Here is a 26,379-nt window from a genome sequence, read left to right on the forward strand (position 1 = left end):
CTAACGATCAAATTATGATTACACAAAATCCTTTAATTGGGTTTTTTTTTTCACATTACCCAAAATACGTTATATAGCGTCAGCCATTGGCGCAATTATGTGTGCAAAAATCTCTGGGCCTGCAGAAGACAGCATATCCTCATGCTAGACCGATTACTAATGATCAAATCAGAACAGCACCAGGTGCACATCGTTTTAGAAGCGTGCATGCTGGATCCAGTTAGAAGAACTGGATGTGGCACCGGAACAACGACAGGAGTGCAAAAATACTTGATTAAGTTTAGCAACAAAAGCGCTTTGATAGGTTTGGGAAAAGGTGATACTTTCGATTATAATAAGTCCTTTCGATACAACAATGTAAATTTATTTTTTAGATTTATTCACATTTGCTCAGCTATCTAACCTCTTCCTTGGATATCGACCCATATATCAATGCCATGTGTTGCTACTCTTGCCAGGAGAGGACAAGTGATGGAGCTCCACTTGGAAAATGGGACAAACTTGAATGACTGGAATGATTCGAGAGCAGTCAGTGATGAAATTTATTTTCCACAGATTCAAGGTTATCATCAAAGTGGAATCAAAGACTTTTATTCCTAAAACAGAAGCCTGGGAAATCATCTGAAGCCGTGACATCCTGAGACTCCCTGTCGTTCTGTTCCGCCTCCCTTTCTCATTGCAAAGGTCTGTACACATTTCCTGGAAGATGAAACAGTGGTAATATTTGTATTCAGTATACATTGTGACAAACTTCAGGGCAGATTAAGGCTATAGTTAAATTGGAGAGGCATGGCCCCTTTTTTGCACTGTGGAATAGGGTACAGACTAACATTTGGCACAGTTCATTGTTTTACGTAAATGTTTTTTCCACTAATGTTATTACTTATAAAGGAAAATTAATCAATTATCTATGAGACATAGTGTTGTGCCCCCCCCCGCCGCCGTGCATAAGATGAACACATGAAGACTAAACGTTTATTCTCTGCATGCAAAGAAAATAGCAATGCGTTTGTGTATCTGTGTGTACATTGCAACATATTTGCCAGTTTGATTTTCTTTTATCCCTTTCCGTTTCTCTCCACTAGTCTCTATTTATTGCTCCGAGGGTCTGGAGAATCCTGTCATGTGGAGAGAAGCCATGATAAAGTAAGCAAGAGAAAGATGGGGGGGAGGAGGAGGAGGGAGGTGTAGGGATGTTGGAGGAAGACTGAGAATTAGGGTGGAAGGTGGGCGGGGGGAGCCCAGACGTTCAGTGGTGGTATAAATGGGCTTTAACTGTAGTACCGGTACACTCTGGAACCTCCATCTCCGTCATTTTGTGGGTAAGCTCATGTTTACTTGAAAACCCCTGCATATGTGTGTGCGTGTGTGTGTGTGTGTGTGTGTGTGAGCAATGTGTGTCTGCTCGTATCTCACCCACAGGGCCTTTAGTCTCAGCTCTCAGCAATAATCACTCTCTATCTTTCTTCTGATCCATCTCCACCTCCATGTCTCGCCTGCCGCTACCTCCTTAATCTCCTCCCCCTGTCCACTCGCTCTCACACCCATTCCTCCCACTTTAGACACACACACACATGCAGAGATAGAGTAGAGTGTGTGTATGTGTGAATCGATTCATCCTCTGCCCTTTGCAAGCACCCTACAAGCAGCATCTGCTTCACACTCCACTACTGATGTATGGCGTATCGCTCCATCTCTCTCTCACCTGTCAGTACTCCTCCTTTTGTCTTTTAATGCCTCCCTCATTTGCACACCTGTATTTATTTACTCATGTATTTATTTTTTGCCACCCCCTGTTGTTCCCATCTACAGTCCATCACTTGCTCCATATTGATTAAGGGTCAGTTTGACTTTGTGAAAAATCTTAGAGTTCAGAGTGTATTAATAATCATTGTTGTGAAGGCACCTTGCGTTTACTGTAAAATCCTAATTGCTCAGTGGCTCATGACCGATTGATCTAGTTTATAGAACAGATGGGGAAGTTCCAGCTTTCTGGCATAGAGTACGCATGTCGTTTAATCCTTCTACCTGATCAAACCATTTACCCCACAATTTAACATCTTCTTCTTCTTCTTCTTCTTCTTCTTCTTCTTCTTCTTCTAATAAACATGAAGCATAATAGGACATGCATTGCAGCAGCATGTGTCATTATTACGCTGACGAAACTGTATTTTCTTGTCACCAGGGTGGACTAGTAATAGTTTAGTCAACATGTAACTGGGAATAAACATGGCAGCAAGTACACATTATGCAATACTGCAACAAACACCATTCTCTAGAACACCTATATTTATTTACACCGAACAAAACAACAGCTAGCGTGACATTGTTCCGGTAAATTAACTGATTCTGTGATTGTTTGCATAATATATCATGCAAACTTCACCTTTGTAGCCTCCTAGTAAGTCTTTGAGCACATTTCACTTCCATTTCCTTCTCAGTAACGCATTTGATCTGATCTCAATGTGAAACGTTGCCCAGATCGAACCATTCTGGGCAGCCTTCACTCTGCGGACATTTAAATCAGCCTTTTCTTTGGAAGGAACATTTGAATTGACTGTGTAGAAAATGCAGTTAAATCTAAATTAAACTACAAACTGTAGTGTTTATTCTATTATCATATAACTAAAATAGAAAGGCATCTTTTGTTTTAATGTGTTGTCAGGTAGCACTGACTCTGAATAAAGGCACTTTGTGTGCATGCCTAATTTCCCAGGGAGAGTCTGGAAGACTGGCTGCGACTCACAGCTCAGAGCGGAGATAATTACTGTTTCCTCCTCACCTCGCCTCCTCTCAACCCCCTCCATCTCTCCCTCAACTTCTCATTTTTATTTTTTTTTGCTCTTCCTCTCCAGCTGAGTGATTACCCCTCATTAAAAATCAGAACAAAACATTGTTAGCGCAGATCGTTAGGGCGCTCTCTCCCGCCTTCCTCGCACCCACTACTCCATCCTTAGCACTCAGCACCAGCGCTAAACGAGCGGCCTTTGAGGAATGTTATTCTAATTCCAATTAGCTCTTCAAGCTTGGAGGGAAGCCAAGTCGACGAGAAAAACACTAAAAGCTACTGGCACACGCACACCAATGAGAAGCAAATACGGGACAAGCACAGTGGCGCGCGCACACACACACACACACACACTGAATACTCTGAGAATAGCAGCGGTTAAGGGCTTTGGCAGCACTCTCACAGGGACCTGAAGAGCAATTAGGCTCCAAACTACACACTGTAAATCCCCTCTGATTATTGTGTTGTGTGTGTGTTTGTGTGTGTGTGTGTGTTAAGCGCTGTTTATCTGCCACCAATTACATTGCTCACTGGATAAATGGAATCTATAAACATACACACACACACGCGCCCGCACGCACACACACACGCACGTACACAAATCTACAAAATATACACGCACACAAAACAGGCAGCCTCAGGTATAAACACACATCGCCTACATTTGCGAGTGCATGCTCACAGATATGCACAATCATACAGTGAGGAGGCTGTGCTCTATAAACACACTTACACACACACACACGCGCGCACACACAGTAGCTGTCTTATCAGTTTATGTTGGTGTGACTGGAGGATTTAGTCACGTGACCTGCAAGACAGGAGCAGCCAGGCGCCAAAACTAATTTCCACCTTCAAAGACTTCGTTATCTCCTCAGACGCCATGTGTGTGAGCGTGTGTGTGTTTGTGTACATGGCTGTTTGTGTGCGTTGTGTGTTTGCCTGCAAATGTGCATATGAGTGTGAGTGTGTGTGTGTGTGTGTGTGTGTGTGGTTGATGATCTGATGTCCTCTGACAGAAAGGCTCGCAGCAAATCATGTATCACTGTCTCATCTGCATCAGTCTGGCAAAGTCTCTCACTCACACACACACACACACACACACACACACACACACACAGAGCGCTGCAGGGGAGATGGAGAGAGTAAGAGTGAGGAAAGGCAAGTGAAGGATGTCAAGCATGGAAAGAGATGGAGGGAATGACGGATTTTAAGCGAGACAGAGACACAATGACGAGCTGCATCTGGTTGAGTCATATTTCCTCCAAAAATCAGATAAAAAGTAGGACTGTTGACGTTAAAATGTTAACGCTTACAATCTGCAAACCTCTGTTAATGCAAATAATTCTTATTAATTTAATGCAAATTAATTCAACTAAATTAGTCAAATGAATCACAAATGTCTTGTCATGATTGCAGGGAGATTTTAAAAGTTGGTACATTAAACAGATTGAGGTTGAAGATGAGGCATGGGGAGTCATGAGAAGACGACATTCTTGGAGCCTGCAGGTGGATGCTATAGGGTGGTGGTTGGGTTAGAAGTGGAGGCAGCATTCATGCATAATCTGTTAATTGGGATGGTGATGGTCGTGGAAAGTGGGGCTTATCTTGATGTACATGGTACAGCTCCAGTGGTCTGCTTGCAGACTTTGCTTAATTTACTCCCATCTCTCAAAAATAAAGGTAGTATTTATACACTACTACCAACGTGGTAAAGATTTGATCACCAACAAATGGCTTTGGTTGTGTATTTGTTAACGGAGACAACAATCTGTATTCTAGCATTCACAGGGGCTTCTGGGAAAGCGCATTTTATCCAACCTGTGAAGGATAACATCAAAGGTGAGCATGAGCAGAAAGCCTCCAGCTCAAAAACACCGGACCTGAAGGTATGAGATTCTAAAGCCACAGCAGAAGCAGCGGCGCTGTGTTGTATATTTTATGTTATGCTCTTTTGAAGTCGTCTCTACATTTTCCGCTGGCTCTTCAAAGGTCGAGACTGCAACGCCGTTTCATCAGCCCCCTTTCCCCCCCAACCATGACTTTCCTCATCTCCTCAACACTCTTACTGATGTTTCAATCGTGTTGTATTCCCTCTGTTCACCTCCTTCATTTTCTGCCTTTTTCTCTGTCGGTAGTGATTCGAATCCGTTGAAATAAAATCAGATTTAATGCTTGGCGACTGACCTGTGATGCTCAGTAGAGACACGTGAACATATACATGGTCTACATAGTAAACCGTGTCTGCATGTATTTGGGATGTAAAGGCGAGAATGCATATAATATGAGCCGTATGTAAATGTGAGTGAACGTGTGCCTCCTGGAATCATTATTTTCATATTTCAGTCATATTTCTGTACGGTGTAAAAGAATTGCTAATGAGCTAATTGCATAGCAGGTCAGTCAGAGTATCAACTCCATCATTAGCTGTAATTTCTATGCTAATGATACATACAAAGACAGACAAGGTGTGTGTGTGTGTGTGTGTGTTGGGGTGGGGGTTAATGTGTTCACGTGTGTCCTTTTATGTGTGCCGGCATTACTGTGTGCGATTTGTTGCCCAGATAATTTCCATTAGCGTCCTTTTGACCTGGAGCTGTTCCAGCCAATCAGATCTTAGAGCGCTATCAGCAGGTGTCATCAGCTCGCTGTGAGATTTATCAAAGTGACGGAGCGCGCCGCACAACACGACAGCAGCATTTATCTCTCTTCTCCCACTGTTTGCCCTCTATAGTCTCTCAGTCAGCACACACTGACACACAGACGCACACAACAGTAAAGCAGCGTTGTAGAATCCCACCAGGATGGATAGGTGGATAGATAGATAGATAGATACTAGTCTATAAAGACCCATTTTAATGCCCACATTTCTGTTGATTTTTGTGACCCATTTGTCTTTACATTTTGGCCAAAAGAATGCGCTGGTTTCTCGGTGATCTTATTTGTATAGTTAACCACGCTGCAGTATTGTAGCAGTTTAGATGTGTTTTCACGGGTTCCAGGCTGAACAGTATGGCTTCCATGCAGCGAGAGTTATTTGACACTTTGTAGGTGTGACTGCAGTGACTTCTACCTACTGGCATCCCTCTTTTAATACACATGTTGTGTATTAAAATTAAATGTTACCCTGAAAGCACGATGGTAAAAAGAAAAAGTAGCAAAATTAATATGAAGTAATCAGTACAGCAACAAGACGTCATCTTAATTAGACCTGAATGCCTTGAATGCACTCTCATTAGATTGAATACCATAAAAATAATAATAATAATAACGTGCTTTGTGTGGATTTACATGCAATCGCTAACTCTATCATTGACATGTGACCTTTGAACTGACCTCAAATCACTTTCACATTGTTGACACAAACAAACGCACCATACATTCAATCCCTGAACTTCGGCCTTTCACTGAGCCATGACCGCATCAAGTTGATCTACAGCATGCTCATCATTTCCATGGTAACATGAACTAGTTGTACAGACCAATGCCACAGGGGAGCATGTGCATGTGTCTGCGTTAGTGTGGGAGGAGACTCAATACACGCACGCACGCAGACACGCACACACACACGCTTAGCAAGTCATTAACTGTAAAACTGCACAGCCTGAGTTCGGCAAAGGTCATGGTTGATTTACATAGACAGATGGAGGGCCCTTTGACATTGTGTGTGTGTGTGTGTGTGTGTGTGAGCCCCTTTGCGAGACCTGGTCGGTTGTTCTTGTGAGAGTACATTCCATTTTTTTTTATTTCATATAGATACATTAAATCCATTTGAATGACTCTGAATCTACACTGACACATATTGTTTTTGTCATTTCTCATTCAACATATTGCTAATCAATTAATATTGTCCTCTTACAATTTTACTTTTTGGTCTGGTTTATAAATGCATTTGAATATCATATTTTTGTGACATTCACTTTGTACAACACTCTGGTCATAATGTTTAAAGATGCACTGCATGTGACATAGCTATAGTTCTCTTTGGCCATCATCAAACATACACTCCATATTTGGTGGTCAATTTAAGGTTTAAAAAAAAAAAAACCCAAAACCCCATCTCAGTCCCTAAATGTCAGTGGCTCTGTTATTCTGTTAAATGCTGTTTCCGGCCAGGACTTATTTATTTGTTGTTACTGCAGTAAGCTCCATGCTTAGTAGTATTAGTAGCAGTAGTAACAGTAGCAGCAGTAGTAGTGGTAGTGATAGTAGCAGTACAGAAAAATCTGCTTGTGCCCAGCATGAAGACTTTGGAGACACCAACCTGAGCTTGGTCCTGTTGAACTGAATGAATCTTCAGCCACAAAAACGATGTCTTCTCTGTTTTTAGGCATTAACGGAAAACAGATGCAATAAAATCTATTAAATTGCATTTGAATTGAATTAAGAGTTGCATATACTGAAATAATTGCATTTAAAAGTTTTAAAAAACCCAGTAGATTTAATATTTATTTTAAACATTTGAGTTGGTGTACTGATTAATTTAGATTCCATCTATTTAAACAGAACTTTTACACCAAATTATAGATTTTTAAGATGAAATACACTTTTTAGATTGTTGATGTTTTTTCGTTTAGCTCATTAACACAAAAGATTTGTGGCAACTGATTGTCTCTCTTCAAGTATTTAATTACTCAAGTTTACAGATTGTTAATGAGAAACCTACATTTTGTCTTGTTGCAGGAATACATGCACTTCTAATGCCCATCCATCCACAAACATGCATCGTAGGAGACTGCTGCCCTCCTGCTCGCAGAAGTGGAATAGCACACAATGTTTTTCACCACCAGCTGCATTCACCATACAGAACCTCTTTAAATTAACCGTGCAAATTAAGAGAGACAAGTACGACAAAAGGAAGCGTGATGTCCGAGGTGGAGTTTAAAGTTCACACATCTCCAACAAGAGATCATTGCCTTTATTTTTTTAAAGACAAAAAAACCCAGACAAACAAACACACAGAATATGAGTCAGATTGCATTAATTTCACTTTGATGAAATTGTTAAATCCAGACATGACAAACAACACGACCTCCACTGGAGGCATCAGACTATGCTTCACTTGTCTGCTTCTGACTTCCAGGATTTGGACGTCTGTCCGTGCAGATGTCATCAGTGTCTGGTAGTCCCATTCTGACCCCTGACCTTACCAGATGGTGACACCCATGTTCCCTTCGTGGCTTCATCGTGTGTGTGTGCGTGTGTGAACAACTTTGCCAGACTAATTGACTGAGGGATGTACTTTCGGTGTTTTACTTCATTTTAATGATAAACTTTTTTATTTTCTAGTACATGAAGAAAAAAACCTAAACAAACCAAGACAGGTAGCTGTAAGTGATGCCTAATTAATTAATTTATCATCATGACTCATAATAATGTGTGAATTTGTTACAACTTCTTCCATCAAGGAGTATCTTCAGACATAATGGATAAAAATGATCGTATATTTCATTGTTTAGGAAGAATTAATCACAGAACTGCTCATAATGAGTTTAATGTTGTGTATTTTAGATGTTCTGAACCTGCAGATACAGAACAACAAACACAACCTGCTCTCTCCCCTGACACTAATATATTCATTACTGTCATTAACCTCGCTGCAGCACAGTCCCCTTATCTAATTATCCTCCTAAGCACAGATACAACCATAGACAAACACACACACACACACACCTACACACTCGCACACACACACTTCTCAGCTGCTACTCCCCACAAACCCCATCTCCACCTCCGCTACCCCACATGTTGTTTGACAAATGAGTGGTCTCGCCTCATCAAGCACATGACAATGTAAACAGATGGGAGGTGGAGACAGGGCCCCGTGCCAGCCCTAAACAGACAGACAGACAGACACACACACACACACACACAATGCCTAACATGTGTTTTAGTTATTCATTCAGCAATGCTCCGAGGCGCTAACAGACGCTAAGGGAGTATGGCTAACAGGAGAGTCTGTTAGAACAGCAGCCATAGAAATATTATCTGATTTATTGATTAGTCTCCCCCTTTGGGAATTTACAATGGGGGTGCTTGAGATTGGGTGATGGACAGACCTTAAGGTAACTGAATTTGGGAATAACAGCTGTTGCTGTATTTAGAAGAGGCCTCATCCGGGTTTCCACATCCCACTGCAAGGCAAGGAATCTCTGTCAGTAATTCAACGCTCTTGAGTATCGTTCATCTAATTCACATTTGCTGTGTGGATTTCATTTTTTATTTTTTTGGGGGGGGGTGGCAAATAATGGAGCAATTTCATGCAAAACAACTTGATTTTAACAACTTTAGAAATAACAGGGAAACATGTCCTTTCAGATGGATGCTTCTGATGAAAGATGGCAGAAGTTATAGCATGGCTAACGAAGATGCACCTAATAATCCCTGCTCTCAATTATGTAAAGTGTTGGAGTATTTCAGACAGCTGACGTGGGGCCTTTGTTACATTCTGCTAGCTGTGAGTCATGACTTTATCTGCTCACTCCAGTTAGACATACATCTTCTAAATCGTACTCACCTTTGATGCTGGACCTTCATTTTCTACCTGATGCCTCAGAATGTAATTGTACATTTTTGTTTTGAGAAAAGACACACAACAGCTACTGACATTTTAAAACATGGGTCACTTTTATTTTTGTGTTACAACAGTCTTGTAGATATTTGCGAAGTCCATGGAAGCACATCTTATGGCTGGAAACTTTTAAAACAGTTCAAGTTACATCATGTGAGTGGATGAATACCACTCAATGGATACAAGACACATGATCAACTTTAGAACCATATTAGTACTTTGTCAAAGATTGACCAGGAAACACTGTACAACGTTTAGGATCAACAACAGTAGCCTTCGGCAGATTATATATCTGAATTACTATTATTGTCCAGTTATTCATTTCATTCGCTGAATTCTATCGAATCCTTGTAGCCCTTGAGCAAACAGTCTGTGTCCCGTGTATTTTATATCAAGTAATATATTTTTACTGTATTTGAAGCCACATTATCATACTACTTGTGTTCATGCACCACTAAGTACAATATGAAAGGAGCCTTTGACCAGAATGTGTAATTTGATGTTGAATTACATTTTCACACAAAAAAGTACTACAATAAAATCTGTCTCATATTTCAACAACTTCTTAAACTTTGCAAGTGGTTGGTCAACCTGCCAAGACTCCTCAACTGATACATTCTGTATCTCATATCAGAAATAAATCTCAAGATACGTAAATAAATGTTGCTTCAAAAACATTAGGTATTTTTGGGGGGGACAATTTTATTCCTAATGACATTCACAAATACAGTTTTGCAAAGAGAAGTCTAATCAGAGAAGAAATACATAGTTTAAATACCACATGCATATTTAGATAAAGAAATCTGACGCAGAGGCGATAAGATCACAAAGACTCATATGCATGCTTCAAACAATTTTGGTTTATACATGGTAACGTCAAAGCAAGAATAAATCTACGTTACTCCTAATAAACACACACTCATACTGAGGTGAATATTTGTACCTTACATACATGCTTATTATGTTAACCATGCAATTATATGATTTCTTGTTTGATCTTATTTTTTCGTTTATTTCTTTCTAGCATTCTCTGCACTGTTTATTTGTATTCTTTTTTATAACTACTCAAAACCTGAAGTGTAACTCTGCATGCCACCTTTTACTTGTTTCTGTAAATTAAAGTTCATGTTTGGGGAAACATGTTTTGGATTGATGGAGGGGTTTCTGACGCTGTTTGGGAATCCAACAAGCATTTCATCTGAAGCATATTGACACTTTTACAAACTGTGTTTCATCAGCAACAATATCGATAATATGATTGTATTATTAGGATATTATAACACCATAAAATCTGCTAAAGACCGCATGCACACATTTAAACACAAGTCCTGAGTGTATGTACAGATATGACAAAAAAAGAAGCTCTGCATCCTGTTACCGCTGTGTTTACTTAATTTTCATTTCCCATACCAGCTGATGAAATTACAGATCGTGTTTAAAGCAATTGTGCACATTAAAAATGATATTTTGTATGCTCAAAACATAAATTCTAGAAAACATAGTCATCCTCAGTGGGAAGTCAAACAGAAAGCACTGTAACACTGTGGGGTAAAATAAAGACGACCGTGGGTGACATTAGGTATCACATATATGAAAAGATGAGCCTGACAATTTTGAGTTTTAAGTTTTCCCATTAGTCTCAGCAACTCCAGCATTCTTATGTATTTCATGTTTTCACCACAATCAGGCGTCAGTGACACTAATGTCACTTTTTCAGCTCCATCTGTCACGTTAGATTTCACGGTCTTCTATCAAAACCATCAAACTTAAAACCAGCAATGTGGAAAATGGAAATAGAAGACTTCAAGCTTCAGCTGAAATGCAGATTGATGCATCCTTTTTAAACAACGTACTGATGTTTGGGATATTCTGCTGCAATCTCATGGCATTTGTTTGGTCATTTAATCCGTTGAATGTTTGCCGTTAATCTGATGCTGATTTGTTTCTGTTGCTATATCGTGGTTTCGGTTCTACATTTGCAGTATGCTTTCCATCTGGGTCGAGTTCATGATGAATCTGATATAGAGGTACGGATTTGATGAATTTGTTCAGTTGCAGCAGGAGAAGTTTGGTTTATTTTTTGGAGCATTTAAGCTGGGCAACGACTGAGCGTTTTCATCAAACGTAGCCTGTTTGGTTACCTCCCTGTGGAGTGGAAACAAAAGAACAGATGGAAAAACCCAAATTAAAACATTTTAAAAGGGTGGTTTTTAAATAAAATGAAAGCAACAGTTCACCTCCTCTTTTTGTTTATCAAATAATTTCATCACAGCAAACAGGGTTCAGGGTTAATATAAAAGTGCCCTGTGATTAACATCAAGAGGCTATAACAAACAGGAAGTTGGTCCTGCTTTTTAGTGCATGTTCGTGTTAACTTTGGAAATATTTTATGTGGAATGAAGTACATACAATACATTTTTTGTCAAAAAACCCCCACAATAAACATAACTTGTTTTAAATTACAAAAAAGGAAACCACACAGGGCATCCTTAAAGAACTTTGGTCTTTTACACTTTTCTTTTAACACTAGAGGGCACAAAATGTCACGTAGCAGTTTGGCATGAAGAGAATTTGCTGCTCACTCTGTAACTGAGGTCTGACATTGGAACTAATTTAACTGGATAGTGTCCCACTAAACCAAACCACACCTGTGGTGGAACAGCCTAAACTAAATGGAATGAGGTAAACAATCATGTATTGATCAAACCATTGCTTGACAAGTCTTTTTCTGAGTAATCAACCTTTCAGCTCATAAGGCCGGCGAAAAAATGTACATGTTGGCTGAAATAGTCTCGTCTCACCTGGCCAGGTGCAGAATAGCCTCCATTGTGTTGGAGCCATCTTTGGCACTAGTTTCACAGAACAGAGTGTTGTACGTCTGTTGAGTGAAGATAACAAATAAAATAAAAATAAATTAATTTAGTCATCACCGAGTGACACATCACAACCTGCATTTATATTGCAGTTAAACTACTAGGCTAACTAGAAAGTTGCTTATTTTGTCATTACCATAGCCAGTTTCTCTCCATAGCTGCTAGAAACACAGCTAACGCCATCTTGCCTTAGATCAGACTTGTTACCTACGAGCATGATGGGAATATCCTCCTGGGACACATCCTAACATGGAGAGAAATTCAAAATAAAAAAAATATGGTAACGCATTAAATGAGTGCATGCTGATTATCAAATCAATAATTTGTTGAATAAAAAAATAAAACTAGCTTATTAAAGAATTTTCTTTGACCTTATGTACAACATTGTGTCAGTCAGGGGATAAAGATGTTATTGTCTTAAGTAAAAGCAACAATACTACTGTGGGGGGGGGGGGGGGGGGGGGAGAAAAGTCTTAAAATTTAATTTATCATTCGTTTATCTGTTACTTCACTTAAAATCCCAAATGTCTGAAAATATTTGTCCAAGTACTGCCGTTAGATACATCCTGCTGTGCACAGTGCACGTGATGAGCATCGTAACAAAGCATATGTGACAAAAAGTGCATAAATAAAAAACCAGAGATGTAAAAATGTCCATAGACAACACAACACAACACAACACAACACAACACAACACAACACAACACATCAAATCGATATACATTTAACACTTACATATCTGCTGCATGTAAAAAAGAGAAAGAGCACTTAGTTTTATAAATAAACGTTGATAATACATTTATTTATATCTTAAAATAACACTGTGAATATAACATGTACAGAATTTGTTAGATAAAGAAATGTCTGCTTTACAGAGCTTAAGTGGTTGTCAGTACTGTTTTTCAGGAGGAACGTGGTGCCTTACCTCAATCATATCCACCCACTCTCTGACATTAAGGAAGCTCTTCTCACAGCTGACATCATACAGCAGCAACACGCCATCCGCCCGACGGAAATACGACTTAGCAATGCTGCGAAACCTGGGAGGAGGAAGTGGTTCAGACGCACACAGATGTACAGTTTGCAGTTAAACAGCATTGTTTTTGAATAATGATTTTAATGTTTAGCAGTCCCAGAGCAGCGCTAATCCAAGCTGAACTCTGATTGGCCCCCAAAGTGCGCCGATGATATCACTTATCTGTCATTCGTTCAGTTCTTTATTGGTGGAGCTGTAAGTATGTTGTAGTAACCGCTCACATCATGTGGGAGGGAAGCGTACAATGGAATAATTCTCTTGTTTATTACTTTTCATAAAACTGGATGTCAATTCATGTTAGACTCGAAGGATTAGTTACAATTCTGAGATCAGTGTCAGAGATTTGGGAATGAAGCCAGAATTCTAAAATTAAAAGTAAAATTTTGACTTTTCCTCAGCTTGAAAAATAAAAATCTTCATCTTTTTAGACTTTTGACATAAAAGTGCGCATGTCAAATGACATATTTCAATGGCTTTTTAACGTGTGTAATATGATTGAACAAGGCTGAATTTGCACAATATACCTAATAATGTTTGTCTTCCCCCAAAGCTATTCAGCCAATGGCAGAGATGGAATTAAATGTACATATCTTCCTGAATAAGTAAATATGCATAGATCTTGGGCACATTTTGGGGATCTCACTCTTGCGGGACCAATAAAGGAATATCATCTTATGCATTTGGTCTTTCTGTGTAAAATGTGATGCTTTTGTGGCCTTCGAGTTTAGAAAGTGCTAGATCTTCTCCTGGTTTAAAGCAACATACAGTACATAGCAGATCAAACTGAAATCAAACAAACAAAAAATCTCATGCCTGCAAAAACATCAACACACACCTCTCTTGTCCTGCTGTGTCCCATAACTGTAGTAAAACGGGCTCTCCGTCCACAATTAGTGTCTTCATGTGGAAATCCACCCCTGAACACACAAAGGACAACAAACCACGTTGAACCACTAAATTGATAAAGAAAAAAGAAACATTAGCACCATGCTAATTGTTAGCATCGGATCAGGCAGGAATGAATAATTCATCGGTCAACTGCCTTCCTCCTGATATTTCTTTTGGGGAAGTGTTCTCACTTAGTTTGAGATATGAAAGAATAAATAAAATATGTCTCTGCTAACTGAAGACTGACTGTTTGACTCACCCAGTGTAGCACTGGAGCCTAATTTGAATTCGTTCTTGCAGAGGCGCAGCAGAAAACTGGACTTCCCCACAGCCGCATCTCCAGCCAACACAATCCTGTAGACCTTCTCTGATGCCATGTAGCCCAGGTTAGTGCTGTGCTTGTCCTCCTTCTGAAGAGGCCAGGCGAATACAGGGATGAGTGAGTCGCCCATGAAACGATTATCGTCTGTATGCACTTTCTGCACATTTCAGCATGTTGAACACATTTGTATTGACAGAAGTATTTCACCGTCCATCATCAGTTCTATTCGAGGAAATAAGACAAGGCATTTATATCTCTTTTCTTAAACTCCACGAGAAAACGTGACTTCATTACCCAAAGAAGTGTTGAGTTTGCTAAATTAAGTTCAAACGGTGCAGCCAAGTTTGTTCTAAAGGAAAGAAACTCAAATCTCACTATTGATCATTATTACTCTTCATCCCCTTGAATATGTGCAGTCAGATTTATGAAATGAAAAAATACAAGTTGGAAACTTTGACATGCTTTGGACAAAAACACATTTAATCCCAAATTCCATTACGTACCCTCTGCTCTGCTTTATCGTCCTCCTTCTCGCTTACCTTAACACTGATAGCACTGAGGGCCTTTCTCCTGGTTGGAGCCAGGGGTTTGGGCACACTAATGGATTCACATGGCTTCCAGTCCAAAACTGAGGTGCTGTCTGACCCGAATACCGATTCCTCATCCTGTGTTTCTGCTGGCTGAAATTGTATTGTATTGATTGTGTCTAACTGTATTTCGTTACCTTGTACTTATACATGTGAAATGACAATAAAGTTGAATCAAAAAATAAAGATCTGCTCTGACATGGAATTCACATTAGTCACTCCAACATATTTGTAATTGATGCAGCAGTTGTGAATATCTAAAAACAAAAACAAAAAATCTGAAAATGAAATATTCATACAAGGTTTTCTACTGGCATTCTCGGAATAAGAATTCTATTTTATTATTCTGTCTGAAACCTGACATTTATGGCTCAGAAGATGAACTCTATAGACTTCCTCACCCTCTCTTCCATTTCCTCTTCATCTTGATCTTTGACCTCATGCTCCGAGTCGTAGCCCCCATGCGAACCTCTGAGTGTCGACAGGCCGCTGTCCATGTAGGTCTCAGGCAGGCTGTCCTCCTCACACTCACTGCTGTGTCTGCGCCTCAGGCCTGGGTCACACATGGCCAAGGCCAGAGCGTCACAGCTGGGCTGGCGGCTGTACAGAGGATGATCCTCCATACGCTGGCAGAACCTGCAGAACATGTCAAGATAATCTGTGACAAAAAACCCAATGTAGCTAGCTAGGCAAAGTGTTTTCTCCGTCCAGAAGAGCGCAGGGGACACCAAACCGTCCGGGTGGGCGAGACTAAGAGATTTTTATTAGATTTGTTGTCATTAGAATGCATTTGTCCCCCAACAGTGAACAATTTTTAGAGCACACACATTTACATCTAACTGCTTTATTGGGACTTTGTCAGCATTGGAAAACATGATTACGGTATATAGAAATTTCTGTACATAAAGGACATTTATTGCATATTTTAGAATATGAAATAACAGTATTGATGCTGTAATTTTGATAATACATGTACCGGTAATTGTATCATAATAAAATACGGCAGAAGCGAGGCGTTGAGAAACTTCACCAGTCGCCTGTCATCATTTCCCTGTTTTACAGGAACATTTAATCTGCCCAACAGGCCCAAAACCTGGGTCTGTTACATATGCACAAGGTGGGCTGGCTCTTAGTCACCTGCTGTATGTGATGATGTCATCGGCATAAAATATGTTCAAACAATTGAACATATACAGAAATATATATTTACATTCAGTATTTACACAAAGAACATGTATGATCAAAAAGGATCTTGTTTTTTTTATTTCCATTATTATAGGAAAGGAGAAAAGTCCAATTCTCTATTGAACCCTGTGTTGCTCTAAGGGTGTAGATCCAAAAAGACTCCCTGGAGAAGTTATTTTTAAGCCAGTCTCCCCTTCTCGTTGATTTTTGAATCTGTTCTATTCCACATATTTGTAGGCTATTGCAGCTGCCATGGTTAGCTTCCTTGTAGTGCATAGCAATGAGGTATAAAAAAGCAGTGACATTCTGCATTGTTTGTGGGTCTTACCTATCCATCAATGCAAACGGTGATGTGTAGCAGATGCTTTTACTTCTTTCCTTTATGCCTAGGTGTGAGCTCCCATTCCCAGACTGAAACATACAACATAAAAAAACATTATATATATATACTGTGTACACACACACACACACACCTTGACATACAAGTATAATTCGCTCCAGGACAGAGCTCGTAACTCGCATGTCAAATACATTTTTCCCATACAAAATAACTGAAAACAATTGAATCCATTCTTGCCACCTAAAAACACTCAAATCAACGCTAATAACAATGGAAACAAACATTGCAATGTAGATACACACAAAAAAATTATAGAATAAATGATATATCGTATTACTGTAATCGAAAAAGTGGTTTTATTATGAGATTAACTTCGAGTCAGATGGTAGTGCTAACGGCGGTGAGCAGTGCGAGGAGGAGATGATATTTGTGATTGTTTAACAAATTACCTTCCACCTTAATCAATTATAAAAGTAGACTGAAATTCTATGTCCCATGTAGACAAGTGACCTAAAGATGAACTAAACACTGGCAGTAAACCATGTTCATGAACTGAACCCAATGATGCATGATTTTTAAGCCTCTTGCAATCTGGTTTCTGTAATGGTTTTGAATTTAGTGTATCTGTTAGGTGAACTGTGCAGCTTTACCCTGGTGATCTTCTCCAGAGCGGCTCTTAAGCCATCGTTGGTGTCATGAAGCTTCCTGTTAGCTGACCTTTCCGCACACAGAAAGAAATATATTAATTATCAACTTCATCCTCATAAATAAATATTGATTGCATTTTTTTCTCTTTTTTGTGACATCCGACTTACTGTAAAATCTCAATCTGGCTCTCCAGCATGTCTCGCTCATCAGCAAAGTGTTTCATGAGCTCCTCGTCTCTGTAGCGATAAATGGCCATAAAACGTTAGTGTATGAATATTAAACTAAAAATCACAGTGATGACACTTTGAAATAATTTGAGTAAAAATATGGTCTTAAAACCACAAAGAACTTTGTGCACAAATCATGAGGATGAAATTCAAATGATTAAATACTATTGAGGTTGAAATGTGACAATCAATTTGATGATTTATATATATTATTATATATATTTCCAATATATCTAGCCCAAGTTATTTAACCTAATTTGTGATTATCGTGATACATGTATACCCCGACAACAACGTAAACGCCATCACTGAGATGATCTGAGAAGTATCGGCTTGTTGCAATGTTGGTTCTGTTGCCGAGTAACGCTTTGGAAGAAGTTATTGTGTGTGTGTGAAGTCATTCCAGGATATCCTGTTTCAGCAGTGAAAAAAGAAAACACTCCTGGGAATGAATGTCAGTCAGTCAGTGGGGGCGGCGCCTCCCTGTCTGTCTCTCCAACTCGGCTTCAACAGATGCAAACCGGGGCCAGATTGATATTTCTGGTTCTTCCAGAATTTATTGGCATCTTCTAATGCAAACAGTTTAGAGCTATTACATGCATAACAGATCACATAGTGATTATTCTCAAATTTCCATTCATGTTTAAGAGAGGAGAAGTGGCGAAAACCTGCTCTGCAACTAAAAATATGTCTTGACTATTTTGAAGTGGGAAAATAAAAAGAGTCTCATATTAGACTGCATTTCACATAAATGCCTTGGTGGGCAAAAATACAAAAAATTGACTGAATGAGATGTCTGTAAAATAAAAGAAAACTAATAAAAGTAACGTCGACACATAAGGAAACAAAACTAGATCAAATTAGAAGTCACCTTTCAGAACTGATGCTCTGATCAGTCAGCTCCGTCTTCAGGGAGTCCATCTCACTGTGCAAACAAGCAACTTTGGTCTGAGATCTCATCAGCTCCTGTTTGAGTCGCTGGTTGTCCTTCAGAAAGGAAGAGGAAAAATAGAGTGTGATATAAACTAGAAGGATCTGAAATGACAGGAACGTCATGCTCATCATGGGTACGCCGATCCTCACCAGCGTTAGCTCATTGACCTTCTTCTTCAACGCTGGGCTTACATCATTCACAGTGATGCTCTTGTACTTCTCTTCAATCTAGTGGAGTAGTTCACACTGAACACCTCAAACAACTCATGTTATTGCTTTACAGTGCGTGTCGTACACTCAGACACAAAATCACAAGAACATTTTAGTTGGATTTGGTGGTTTCCAGTAAATGGCACTAATACATCTGAAGTACTGTTGCAAATATTTGGTTTAATATATTAGCTACAAGCGCACTGAGTCGAGTGCAGACCACCAAGCCCCAACAGCCAAGCTTAATTAAACAAAACCTGACCTACACCTCGGGGTTCTCACCCCTTTATCCAGATCCACTCAATTCAATGGCCGCCTCCTTGACACATGCACCACTCTTCTTCTCTAAAATAAATATCTTAAGACGTTTAAGCATAACTGACATAAGGGTCAAAACAGCACTCTTCAATGTAATGAAGGCTTTGTTGCTTCACGCCCAACCCTTCCATTGGGTTTCATCAAAACCTGTTACTTTATGCATAATATAAATATAGTAAAAAAGAGCCTAATCTTTTAATGTTGGGGGGGGGGGGGGACTGATTCCAGATTCACTCCAAAATATATCAGATTCTTCCCAACCCCATGCAGTCTTTGAATAATCCTGCTAACAAATAGACCGAACTATTACTCAACAAACAACTCATGGCTTCGATCTTATTTGGCAGGTTCATTAATTTAAGACTGAAGTGCATGAACACTGAGCTGAACTGTAAATATGACTATAAAAGAATCTGTTTTGACCAATGGGTGTATTTAGGTAGGTGGAGAGAAACAGTTACCATCTGCATCCTCTGGATCTTACACTGCAGCTCACACACTTCTGTTTCATAGCTTCTTCGTAACTCGTTTTGTGCAGCCTCTGCTCGCTTCTTCTCCTGCACAAAGTCAAAGGCATGTGTGAAACCAAACTCCTGCCTAAAAAACATTTGCATTGAGATGATGACATGTATATAGAGCTCTCTCGACACATTTCATTCCTGTGACACAGTAATCTGTCATGATTTAGGTCAGCTTTTGAACCAGAGGTGAAGGCCTCTGTAGAATCGATTTCGGCAAGTGTCTAAATGTCCAAAAGTAGTTAACGCATGTCAGAACAAGACTGTGTGCACAAACAACACCGTGTGAGAGAATACAGATGAGCGCCCTCAATTTCTGTGTGCTCTTAAACAAACAGCAGCTCCTGACTGAGCTGAGTCAAGTTTACGTACATAAGTTTGCACACATGCAAAAATTTATCAGAATTCATGTTCCCATAAACACACCAGGACCAAAGATAAAGCTAAATAAAAGAGCGCAAGTTAAACCTGACATTTGAACCAGCAAGTGATATGTACCCTTCAGTCACTGAGTCATTGTTCACATTTACGTTTTTTTGTCATGCAAGATTAAATATTGTTATCAAATCTCATCATTCTTTATGCAGCTAAATGTATTTCTATGGTCTTTGCAAAAAAGAAACCCCAAAAAGATCCAACTAAGAATGGGAAAGCTAGAAAACAAAGGCCAGATCTAAAAAATAATATGTGCAAAAAAAGGTTCAGGTTAGCTACAATTTAATGACACATTATCAGCAGCCTTGTCTTTAATGAACTCTCATTTCCATCCACCCTTCCTTATCCTGTACAGCGTTATCATTGATTCACTCGTGGCCCAGTGCCTTCAATCTGTCCGCTATCTTATATCTGGGATCCACAGAGCTGTAAATGCCAGCTGATCAGCAGGCCTGCCAGAGTCAGAAGCTGATTTTAGCTGTTTGTTTGACATGAGGGAAGAGCTGGACAAACACAAGATTGGAGAAGATTAAAAAGTTGTGTTTTACCATGTTTTAGGGGAGTCTCGGTTTAGTTCTCGTTATTCATGACTTCATCCTACCTGATCTCGTACTTTCCTCTCAGCGGTTTGAATGCGTTGGTCCATCTCCTCCTCCATTTCACTGAGCTGCATTGATGCTTGGTCCTGCGCTCTGTGAAATTAAGAAGTGATTAATGAGTAATTATAAAGCTGACGTTAAGCATAATCTAGATGTGGTTCTACAGACGTCTGATGAGTTGCTCTTAGTCATTATATAAAAGATTATTGCCTCGACAATGTTTGAACACAGAAGTCACATGACAATAGGTAGCAGCATGCAGTATATAATGTTATTTTAAATTCTATTGTACAATTTTCAGCAGTACAAATTCAATTGAGAGGAAGCAGAATAAGAGAAATAAGTGAGTGTGAGTGTTTTTCTCACCTTTTGATGGCCAGGGCCAGGTTCTCCATCTCTGAGTTTTGCTGTTTGATCTCTTTGACGAAGTTTATAATGACTTTCTCTAGTTGGGGTAAAAGCCTGGGTTCAGTGAGAGTGATGTTCTGGTACAACGCAGCGGCTTGTTCATTCCTGGAAGGAAGGAAGGAAATTATGTCAAGTGTTGTTCCCCTGACAAAATTTGAATACAGCGGAACCTCGGTTATCAAACAAAAACATTTAGGTTAAATTGCCGAGAGGACTTCAGGTACCTCGGGTCAGCAGTACAGAATGATGGAGATTATGGAAAGGAAGTGAAGAATCGCGTGCAGACAGGCTGGAACGGGCGGAGGAAAGTATCAGCTGTGATCTGTGATAGGAGAGCGTCAGCGAGGATGAAGGGAAAGGTCTGCACAGTGGTGAGGCCAACCATGATGGACGGCTTAGAGACAGTGGCTCTGAGGAAAAGACAGGAGGCGGAGCTAGAAGTGGTGGAGATGAAGATGCTGAGGTTCTTCTTGGGAGTGACCAGGTTGGATAGGATTAGAAATGAGGCAATAAGAGGGACAGTGAAGGTTAGATGTTTTGGGACAAGGTCAGAGAGACCAAACTTCGATGGTTTGGACATGTCCAGAGGAGAGACAGGGACTATATCAGTAGAAGGATGCTGATGATGGAACTGCCAGGGAACAGGGCTAGAGGTCGACCCAGGAGAAGATACATGGACGTAGTGAGGAAGGACATGAGAGTAGTTGGTGTTGGGGAGGACGATGCAAAGGACAGGGTGAAGTGGAGAAGGTTGATTTGCTGTGGCGACCCCTCACGGGAAAAGCCAGAAGTACAGTACTAGTAGTTGATTTCTTGATTGTCCAAGAGGATAAATAAACAAAGGGAAACAAAAATACAAATCACGCAATATTCTTTTCAGAAAATAGTCATTATAAAATTATATTGCTAAAACATTTTGTGACAGCATTTATGACCTTTGTGTGTCTGTGCATGTGTTTACTTCTTGACAGGGTGGACTGCCTGTGAAGCGTATAAACACTGCTTCCTGTCCATCAGTGTCTCACTGTGACACAGATCACTTCTCCATACAGTGATAAACACAAACTGGTTATGACAGGAACACGCACAGACAACCAAACACAGATTCTGCTTTGATACGATCATGTGATCGAGGCTTTCAGTATCTAATGATAACAATGTTGAGTGACTCAAATATTACAAATATTTACTTACACAAACATTACCGATGCTTAACGCATGATCAGGGAAAAGAGACGAGGCCTTGGCAGTTTAGAACATTCTATCCACAATTATAAATTACACCCCAGTCAGAGAGGATGTTAATCTGCAACATCATCCTCACTAATGTTCCCCTTCTTTAGTTTAGTTTGGGCGCAGCAGAGGACGGATTGAGCGAGACGCACCTGATTCCCATCCCAGCTCCTCCCCAGCTCTCCCTTCTTAAATCCCGCTCAGCTGACGCGCCCTACCAGATCGTGTTTCCGCCTCCGTGCATGCACTTCTTGCGTGTCTTCCACCAGCCTCTGTTTGTTAAAGACAGTCTGTTCTCTGTTGCAATTTGTTTTGTTTTTTGTTTGTTTCTTTAGTGACGCCAGCCCTCCTCAAGCAGTTTGGACGTTTATGATCTTTTTGTTTAGCTGAGTATTTTAGTTCTTCTGTTAGTGACGCCAGTCTCTGGTGATTTAGGAAAATCTGAATTTTTGTTGGAAGAACGTTTATGTCGTTATTAGAGAACTGTTGACTGTCATTTGCCTCATCTCTGCATCTGGGAATCCACGCAACCACCTGGCCTTTGACACTCACAGTGCTGAATTAGGTGGAACAATTCCATAAAACATTTTTTATATATATATCAGTAGACAAAAGCTTAAATATGCTGGATGTCAAAAAGAATTCAAGCATTTAAAAAACAAAAACAAATGAGAAAATCATAGAGCATATTCTAAACATCTTTGTGGGGGGGGGGGGGGGGGGGGGGTACAAATGAGAGCCTGCTTACATCAGCTTCACGCAGGAATAAAAATGTACTGGTAATTGACTTTCTGTTCTTGATATTTTCATATTTATACAAACCATCCTTTCATTTCATTGAAAAACAGAAACTCGAAATGTGACCTCTTTTTTATGCTCCAACAGTGACTCTAACTGCTTGAAGATAAGAGCGCACCGCCGTGACAATCAATGCCCTAGTGCTGCAAAACAGCAGCATGAGGTTGTGTCCCATGTCTGGCCTGAGGCCTAAAACAGAAAAACACAGACTTCCAGACCTCCCGCTCCCCAATCATCTCCTCCAGCACTTCCAGGGGAATCCTGAGGCGTTCCCAGGCCAGCCGAGAGACATAGTCTAGAAGTTAATACGTTGATTATGTATAAAGAGAGCAGCAGACATCAAACTGTGTATCCGAGTCACAGCTGTCATGTTTCCTATTTGTTATCTTGACAGTGAATTCTTCCTCTCATGAAAATGATCTGATAGGCTTAAGGAAGGCAAACCTTTACTCTCAAAAACACAAAGAAATAATATTGAGAAATGTAAAACTTAAATTACTCAAAGTGTTACTGGGGCTTACATATTAAAACAAAAACCCAGGAACTCGATGGACCTGAAAAAGAAAATCCTGTTTGACCGAGTTACAGATCATTTTTTTGAAAAGCAATAATTATGCAAATGTTGAAAGAATGACGATTGCATTACACAAAATAATGTTTCAGTTTTGTGTTGTTCAACCAAATGATTCTAAGCTACAGTTAAAGACTCATTTTATCTTGTGGCAGTAGAAAATAATTTTATGGTAGTAAGTCTGGAAGCGCTGCTATTTTTCCTATATGAGAACCTTATTAATCAGCTAAATTCGGGTAAATGAACATTTGTTTCATATACCCTGCCTGAACCACTTCATCCAAGTCACTCCAGAACTTCTCCTTCTCCTCTAACTCACCTCCTGCCCGTGGAGCGAACCCACTAACAATATTCAACACGACACCCTCAATCTCCAGCTTCAAACTCATCAGCCCATCCAACACTCGATTCACATCGAGAACACTGCACAAACTCTTCCTTCAAGATAACCCCTCCTCCATTCCCATTTCCATCTCCTCCATATAGTATTGATGAATCGGAAGAGAAAAGAAAGGATACTATATGACAATCAATGGAATTTCCCTCTGGGATTAGTCAAGCACCGGGTTCTAATTCTGATACAGACACCCTTTTCTCTGTCCTCTGTCTTAGAGGGAAGGCTGACAGCTTTAAGTGTAAATAAACAAACAACCAAGGTGCCATAATGATTTAGGCTCAGTAAATACTGACAAAACTCGATTGATACCTTTCATACTAGTTTTCTTCCATGCAAATCAAACTTAGACAGATAGATAGATCGATAGATAGATTGATAGATATATAAATGAAGCATTACAGGAGATATAGCAGGTTCATATAGACACATTTTCAGACAGACATATTTTCTTGTAGTATGTTTAGTATACATAATTACACAACTTTTTTAAAAAAAGAAAAAAAACTTTTACGCACAAGTGTCTCACTTGTACTGTAAATATTGTGTCAATTTCCCTTCAAAGATCTGAGCCTGCAGTTGGTTCATGATTAAAGCCCCCCCGGCATGTGAGTCAGCTGGAGGCCTAACGCATCCCCGAGAGACAGGCGGCAGGTGTGCGCTCTCACCTGGGGATGAATTTAGCCTGTTCGCCCATTTTGCGCTCGAAGCTCTCCCAGGCGGCGGACTCATCTCCTCCGTCCGACTCCATGGCCTCTGCGCAGCGATGGCGGAAGCCACCGATGAACTGTCGCAGCGTGACGGCTCCGTCCCGGTCGACGTCCAGCCGGTGAAATATCCCGTCGGCTTCGACCGCCGACAGCCGCAGCTCGGCGCAGGCGGTGAGAAACTCGCTCCTCTCGATCCGCCCCGAGCCGTCCACGTCGTGCGTGTGGAAGAGTGCGCGCAGACGACCCTGCTCCTCCGCACTCATGCCCCCCGATGGAAAGGATGTTGTTGCCCCCCCCCCCCCCCCAAAAAACAAAAAGTCTCGGTTCCCTCACACAGCTGTCAGTAGTTCGTCCTCGACACACCTGCGGACAGGTGAGCCGTCGCGCCTCCACAGCTGCTCTCCGTGTTGACAGCTGTTACGCATTAATCCAGTTCATCCGTGTTTTGACCGAATAATTTCCCGGTTTGTCGCAACCGACAGTTTTACGACTGGATCAGGTGAAGCAGTACCTGCGTGTGTGCGCGCGTCTACGTGGCTGCGTGCGTCGCTCTCTCTCTCTCTCTCTCTCTCTCATTTAAGAATAAACTGTACTTAGACTAACTTTCAGGAATAATTCAAACACCTTTTATTCCTCTCTGACATTACTAAGACATTGTCTGCTGCGTTTACTCTACACTATAGTCGAGTATTGATCAAGTTCACTTTATAACGCGATGTTGTGTTATTGTTGTCATTTATATTTGACTATATTTTTTCATATTATTACAACTTTAATGAACTCCTCTGATGTCCTCGGGCCATTTCTGTCTACATCCAGGCGTTTGGATATCCCGTCTGCTTCTCGGGGTTGGACACAGAGCTCTTCAACCCGCCCTGAATCAGACATCATAGTCAGGTGTTTGTGTTCCACCTCACCTTGTGAGGACAACGTCTGCTCACACAGAGTAGCCCCCGTCAGGTCAGAGTTCAGAGTTCAGTGTAGGAACCTGGTTTGGTGATTTGGTGACCAGAGTGTAAACGAATGAGAGCATGTGTTGGTGCAGGTCTGGGCTATCTTATCCTGTGTTTGTCCAGGGAGTGTTACAGTACACCTCTGCACAGGAACCCCTTATGTAATGAAAATGCAGCATATGTTGTGATGCGTGTGCACACACACACACACACACACACACACACACACTTTAGTGTGAGGCAGCATGTAACCAAGAACAGTTAGTTCAGAGGCACAAACATTTTGAGGTTACATTACATTAGTCGGACAGCTTTAGCAACCCTAACGCTAACCCTAACCTTATTTGGGGCGGCTGTGGCTGTTTGTAGAGTGGATCATCAGAAAGTCGGTGGTTAGAATCCCAGCTCTGACTGTCCGCATGTCGAAGTGTCCTTGGTCAAGACACTGAACCCCAATGCAAGGTGGCAGCACCTTGCATTGCAGCAGTGTGTGACTGGGTGAATGTGTGCGTGAATGGGTGAATGCGAGGCCTAATGTAAAGCACTTTGAGCACTGCAAAGGTGGAAAAAGCGCTATATAAGTGCAGTCCATTTAGCATTCGTAAACCCTAAACCTAAAGTATAAACCCTAAAGCAAACAGAAACTAGAAAAGCACTCTGCAGACCTCCGCGAGGCAGCTCAGTCCCTCTATATTGTAACTTACACCAAAAATTATAGTCATTCATTGTATCCACTTTTTTCAATGGTAAGATAGAGGCCCTACACGATTGTATCAAATGGCAACATTCCTATAATTTCCTGAAAATGTCATCAAGATCCGTCTGTACATTTTT

At 40.5% G+C, this 26,379-nt stretch overlaps 1 protein-coding gene across 1 annotated transcript; it reads right to left on the reverse strand.

Moving 5' to 3' along the window:
- Window positions 1-11,386: 11,386 nt before the first annotated feature.
- LOC137914283 (ras and EF-hand domain-containing protein-like) lies at window positions 11,387-24,855 on the reverse strand. The gene is made up of 17 exons (XM_068757888.1): window positions 24,551-24,855; window positions 20,845-20,991; window positions 20,481-20,571; window positions 19,388-19,483; window positions 18,549-18,626; window positions 18,337-18,452; window positions 17,406-17,474; window positions 17,241-17,307; window positions 16,579-16,661; window positions 15,467-15,701; window positions 15,018-15,188; window positions 14,416-14,566; window positions 14,104-14,185; window positions 13,158-13,272; window positions 12,369-12,476; window positions 12,161-12,237; window positions 11,387-11,504 (listed from the first exon to the last, which is right to left on the reverse strand). Exons 1-17 carry the CDS (start codon window positions 24,853-24,855, stop codon window positions 11,408-11,410), a joined length of 2,088 nt encoding a protein of 695 aa, XP_068613989.1. The 3' UTR covers window positions 11,387-11,407.
- Window positions 24,856-26,379: the final 1,524 nt, after the last annotated feature.

This window comes from Brachionichthys hirsutus, unplaced genomic scaffold (genome assembly GCF_040956055.1).
Source record: "Brachionichthys hirsutus isolate HB-005 unplaced genomic scaffold, CSIRO-AGI_Bhir_v1 contig_698, whole genome shotgun sequence".
Lineage (NCBI taxonomy): Eukaryota > Metazoa > Chordata > Actinopteri > Lophiiformes > Brachionichthyidae > Brachionichthys > Brachionichthys hirsutus.

Coding starts and splice junctions, on each gene's coding strand:
- LOC137914283 (XM_068757888.1), bottom strand. CDS start 24,855: ATGAGTGCGGAGGAGCAGGGTCGTCTGCGCGCACTCTTCCACACGCAC. Junction 18,627..19,387: donor AGATCCAGAGGATGCAGATG/GTAACTGTTTCT, acceptor CTACTCCACTAG/ATTGAAGAGAAGTACAAGAG. Junction 14,186..14,415: donor AGGCTCCAGTGCTACACTGG/GTGAGTCAAACA, acceptor TTGTGTGTTCAG/GGGTGGATTTCCACATGAAG.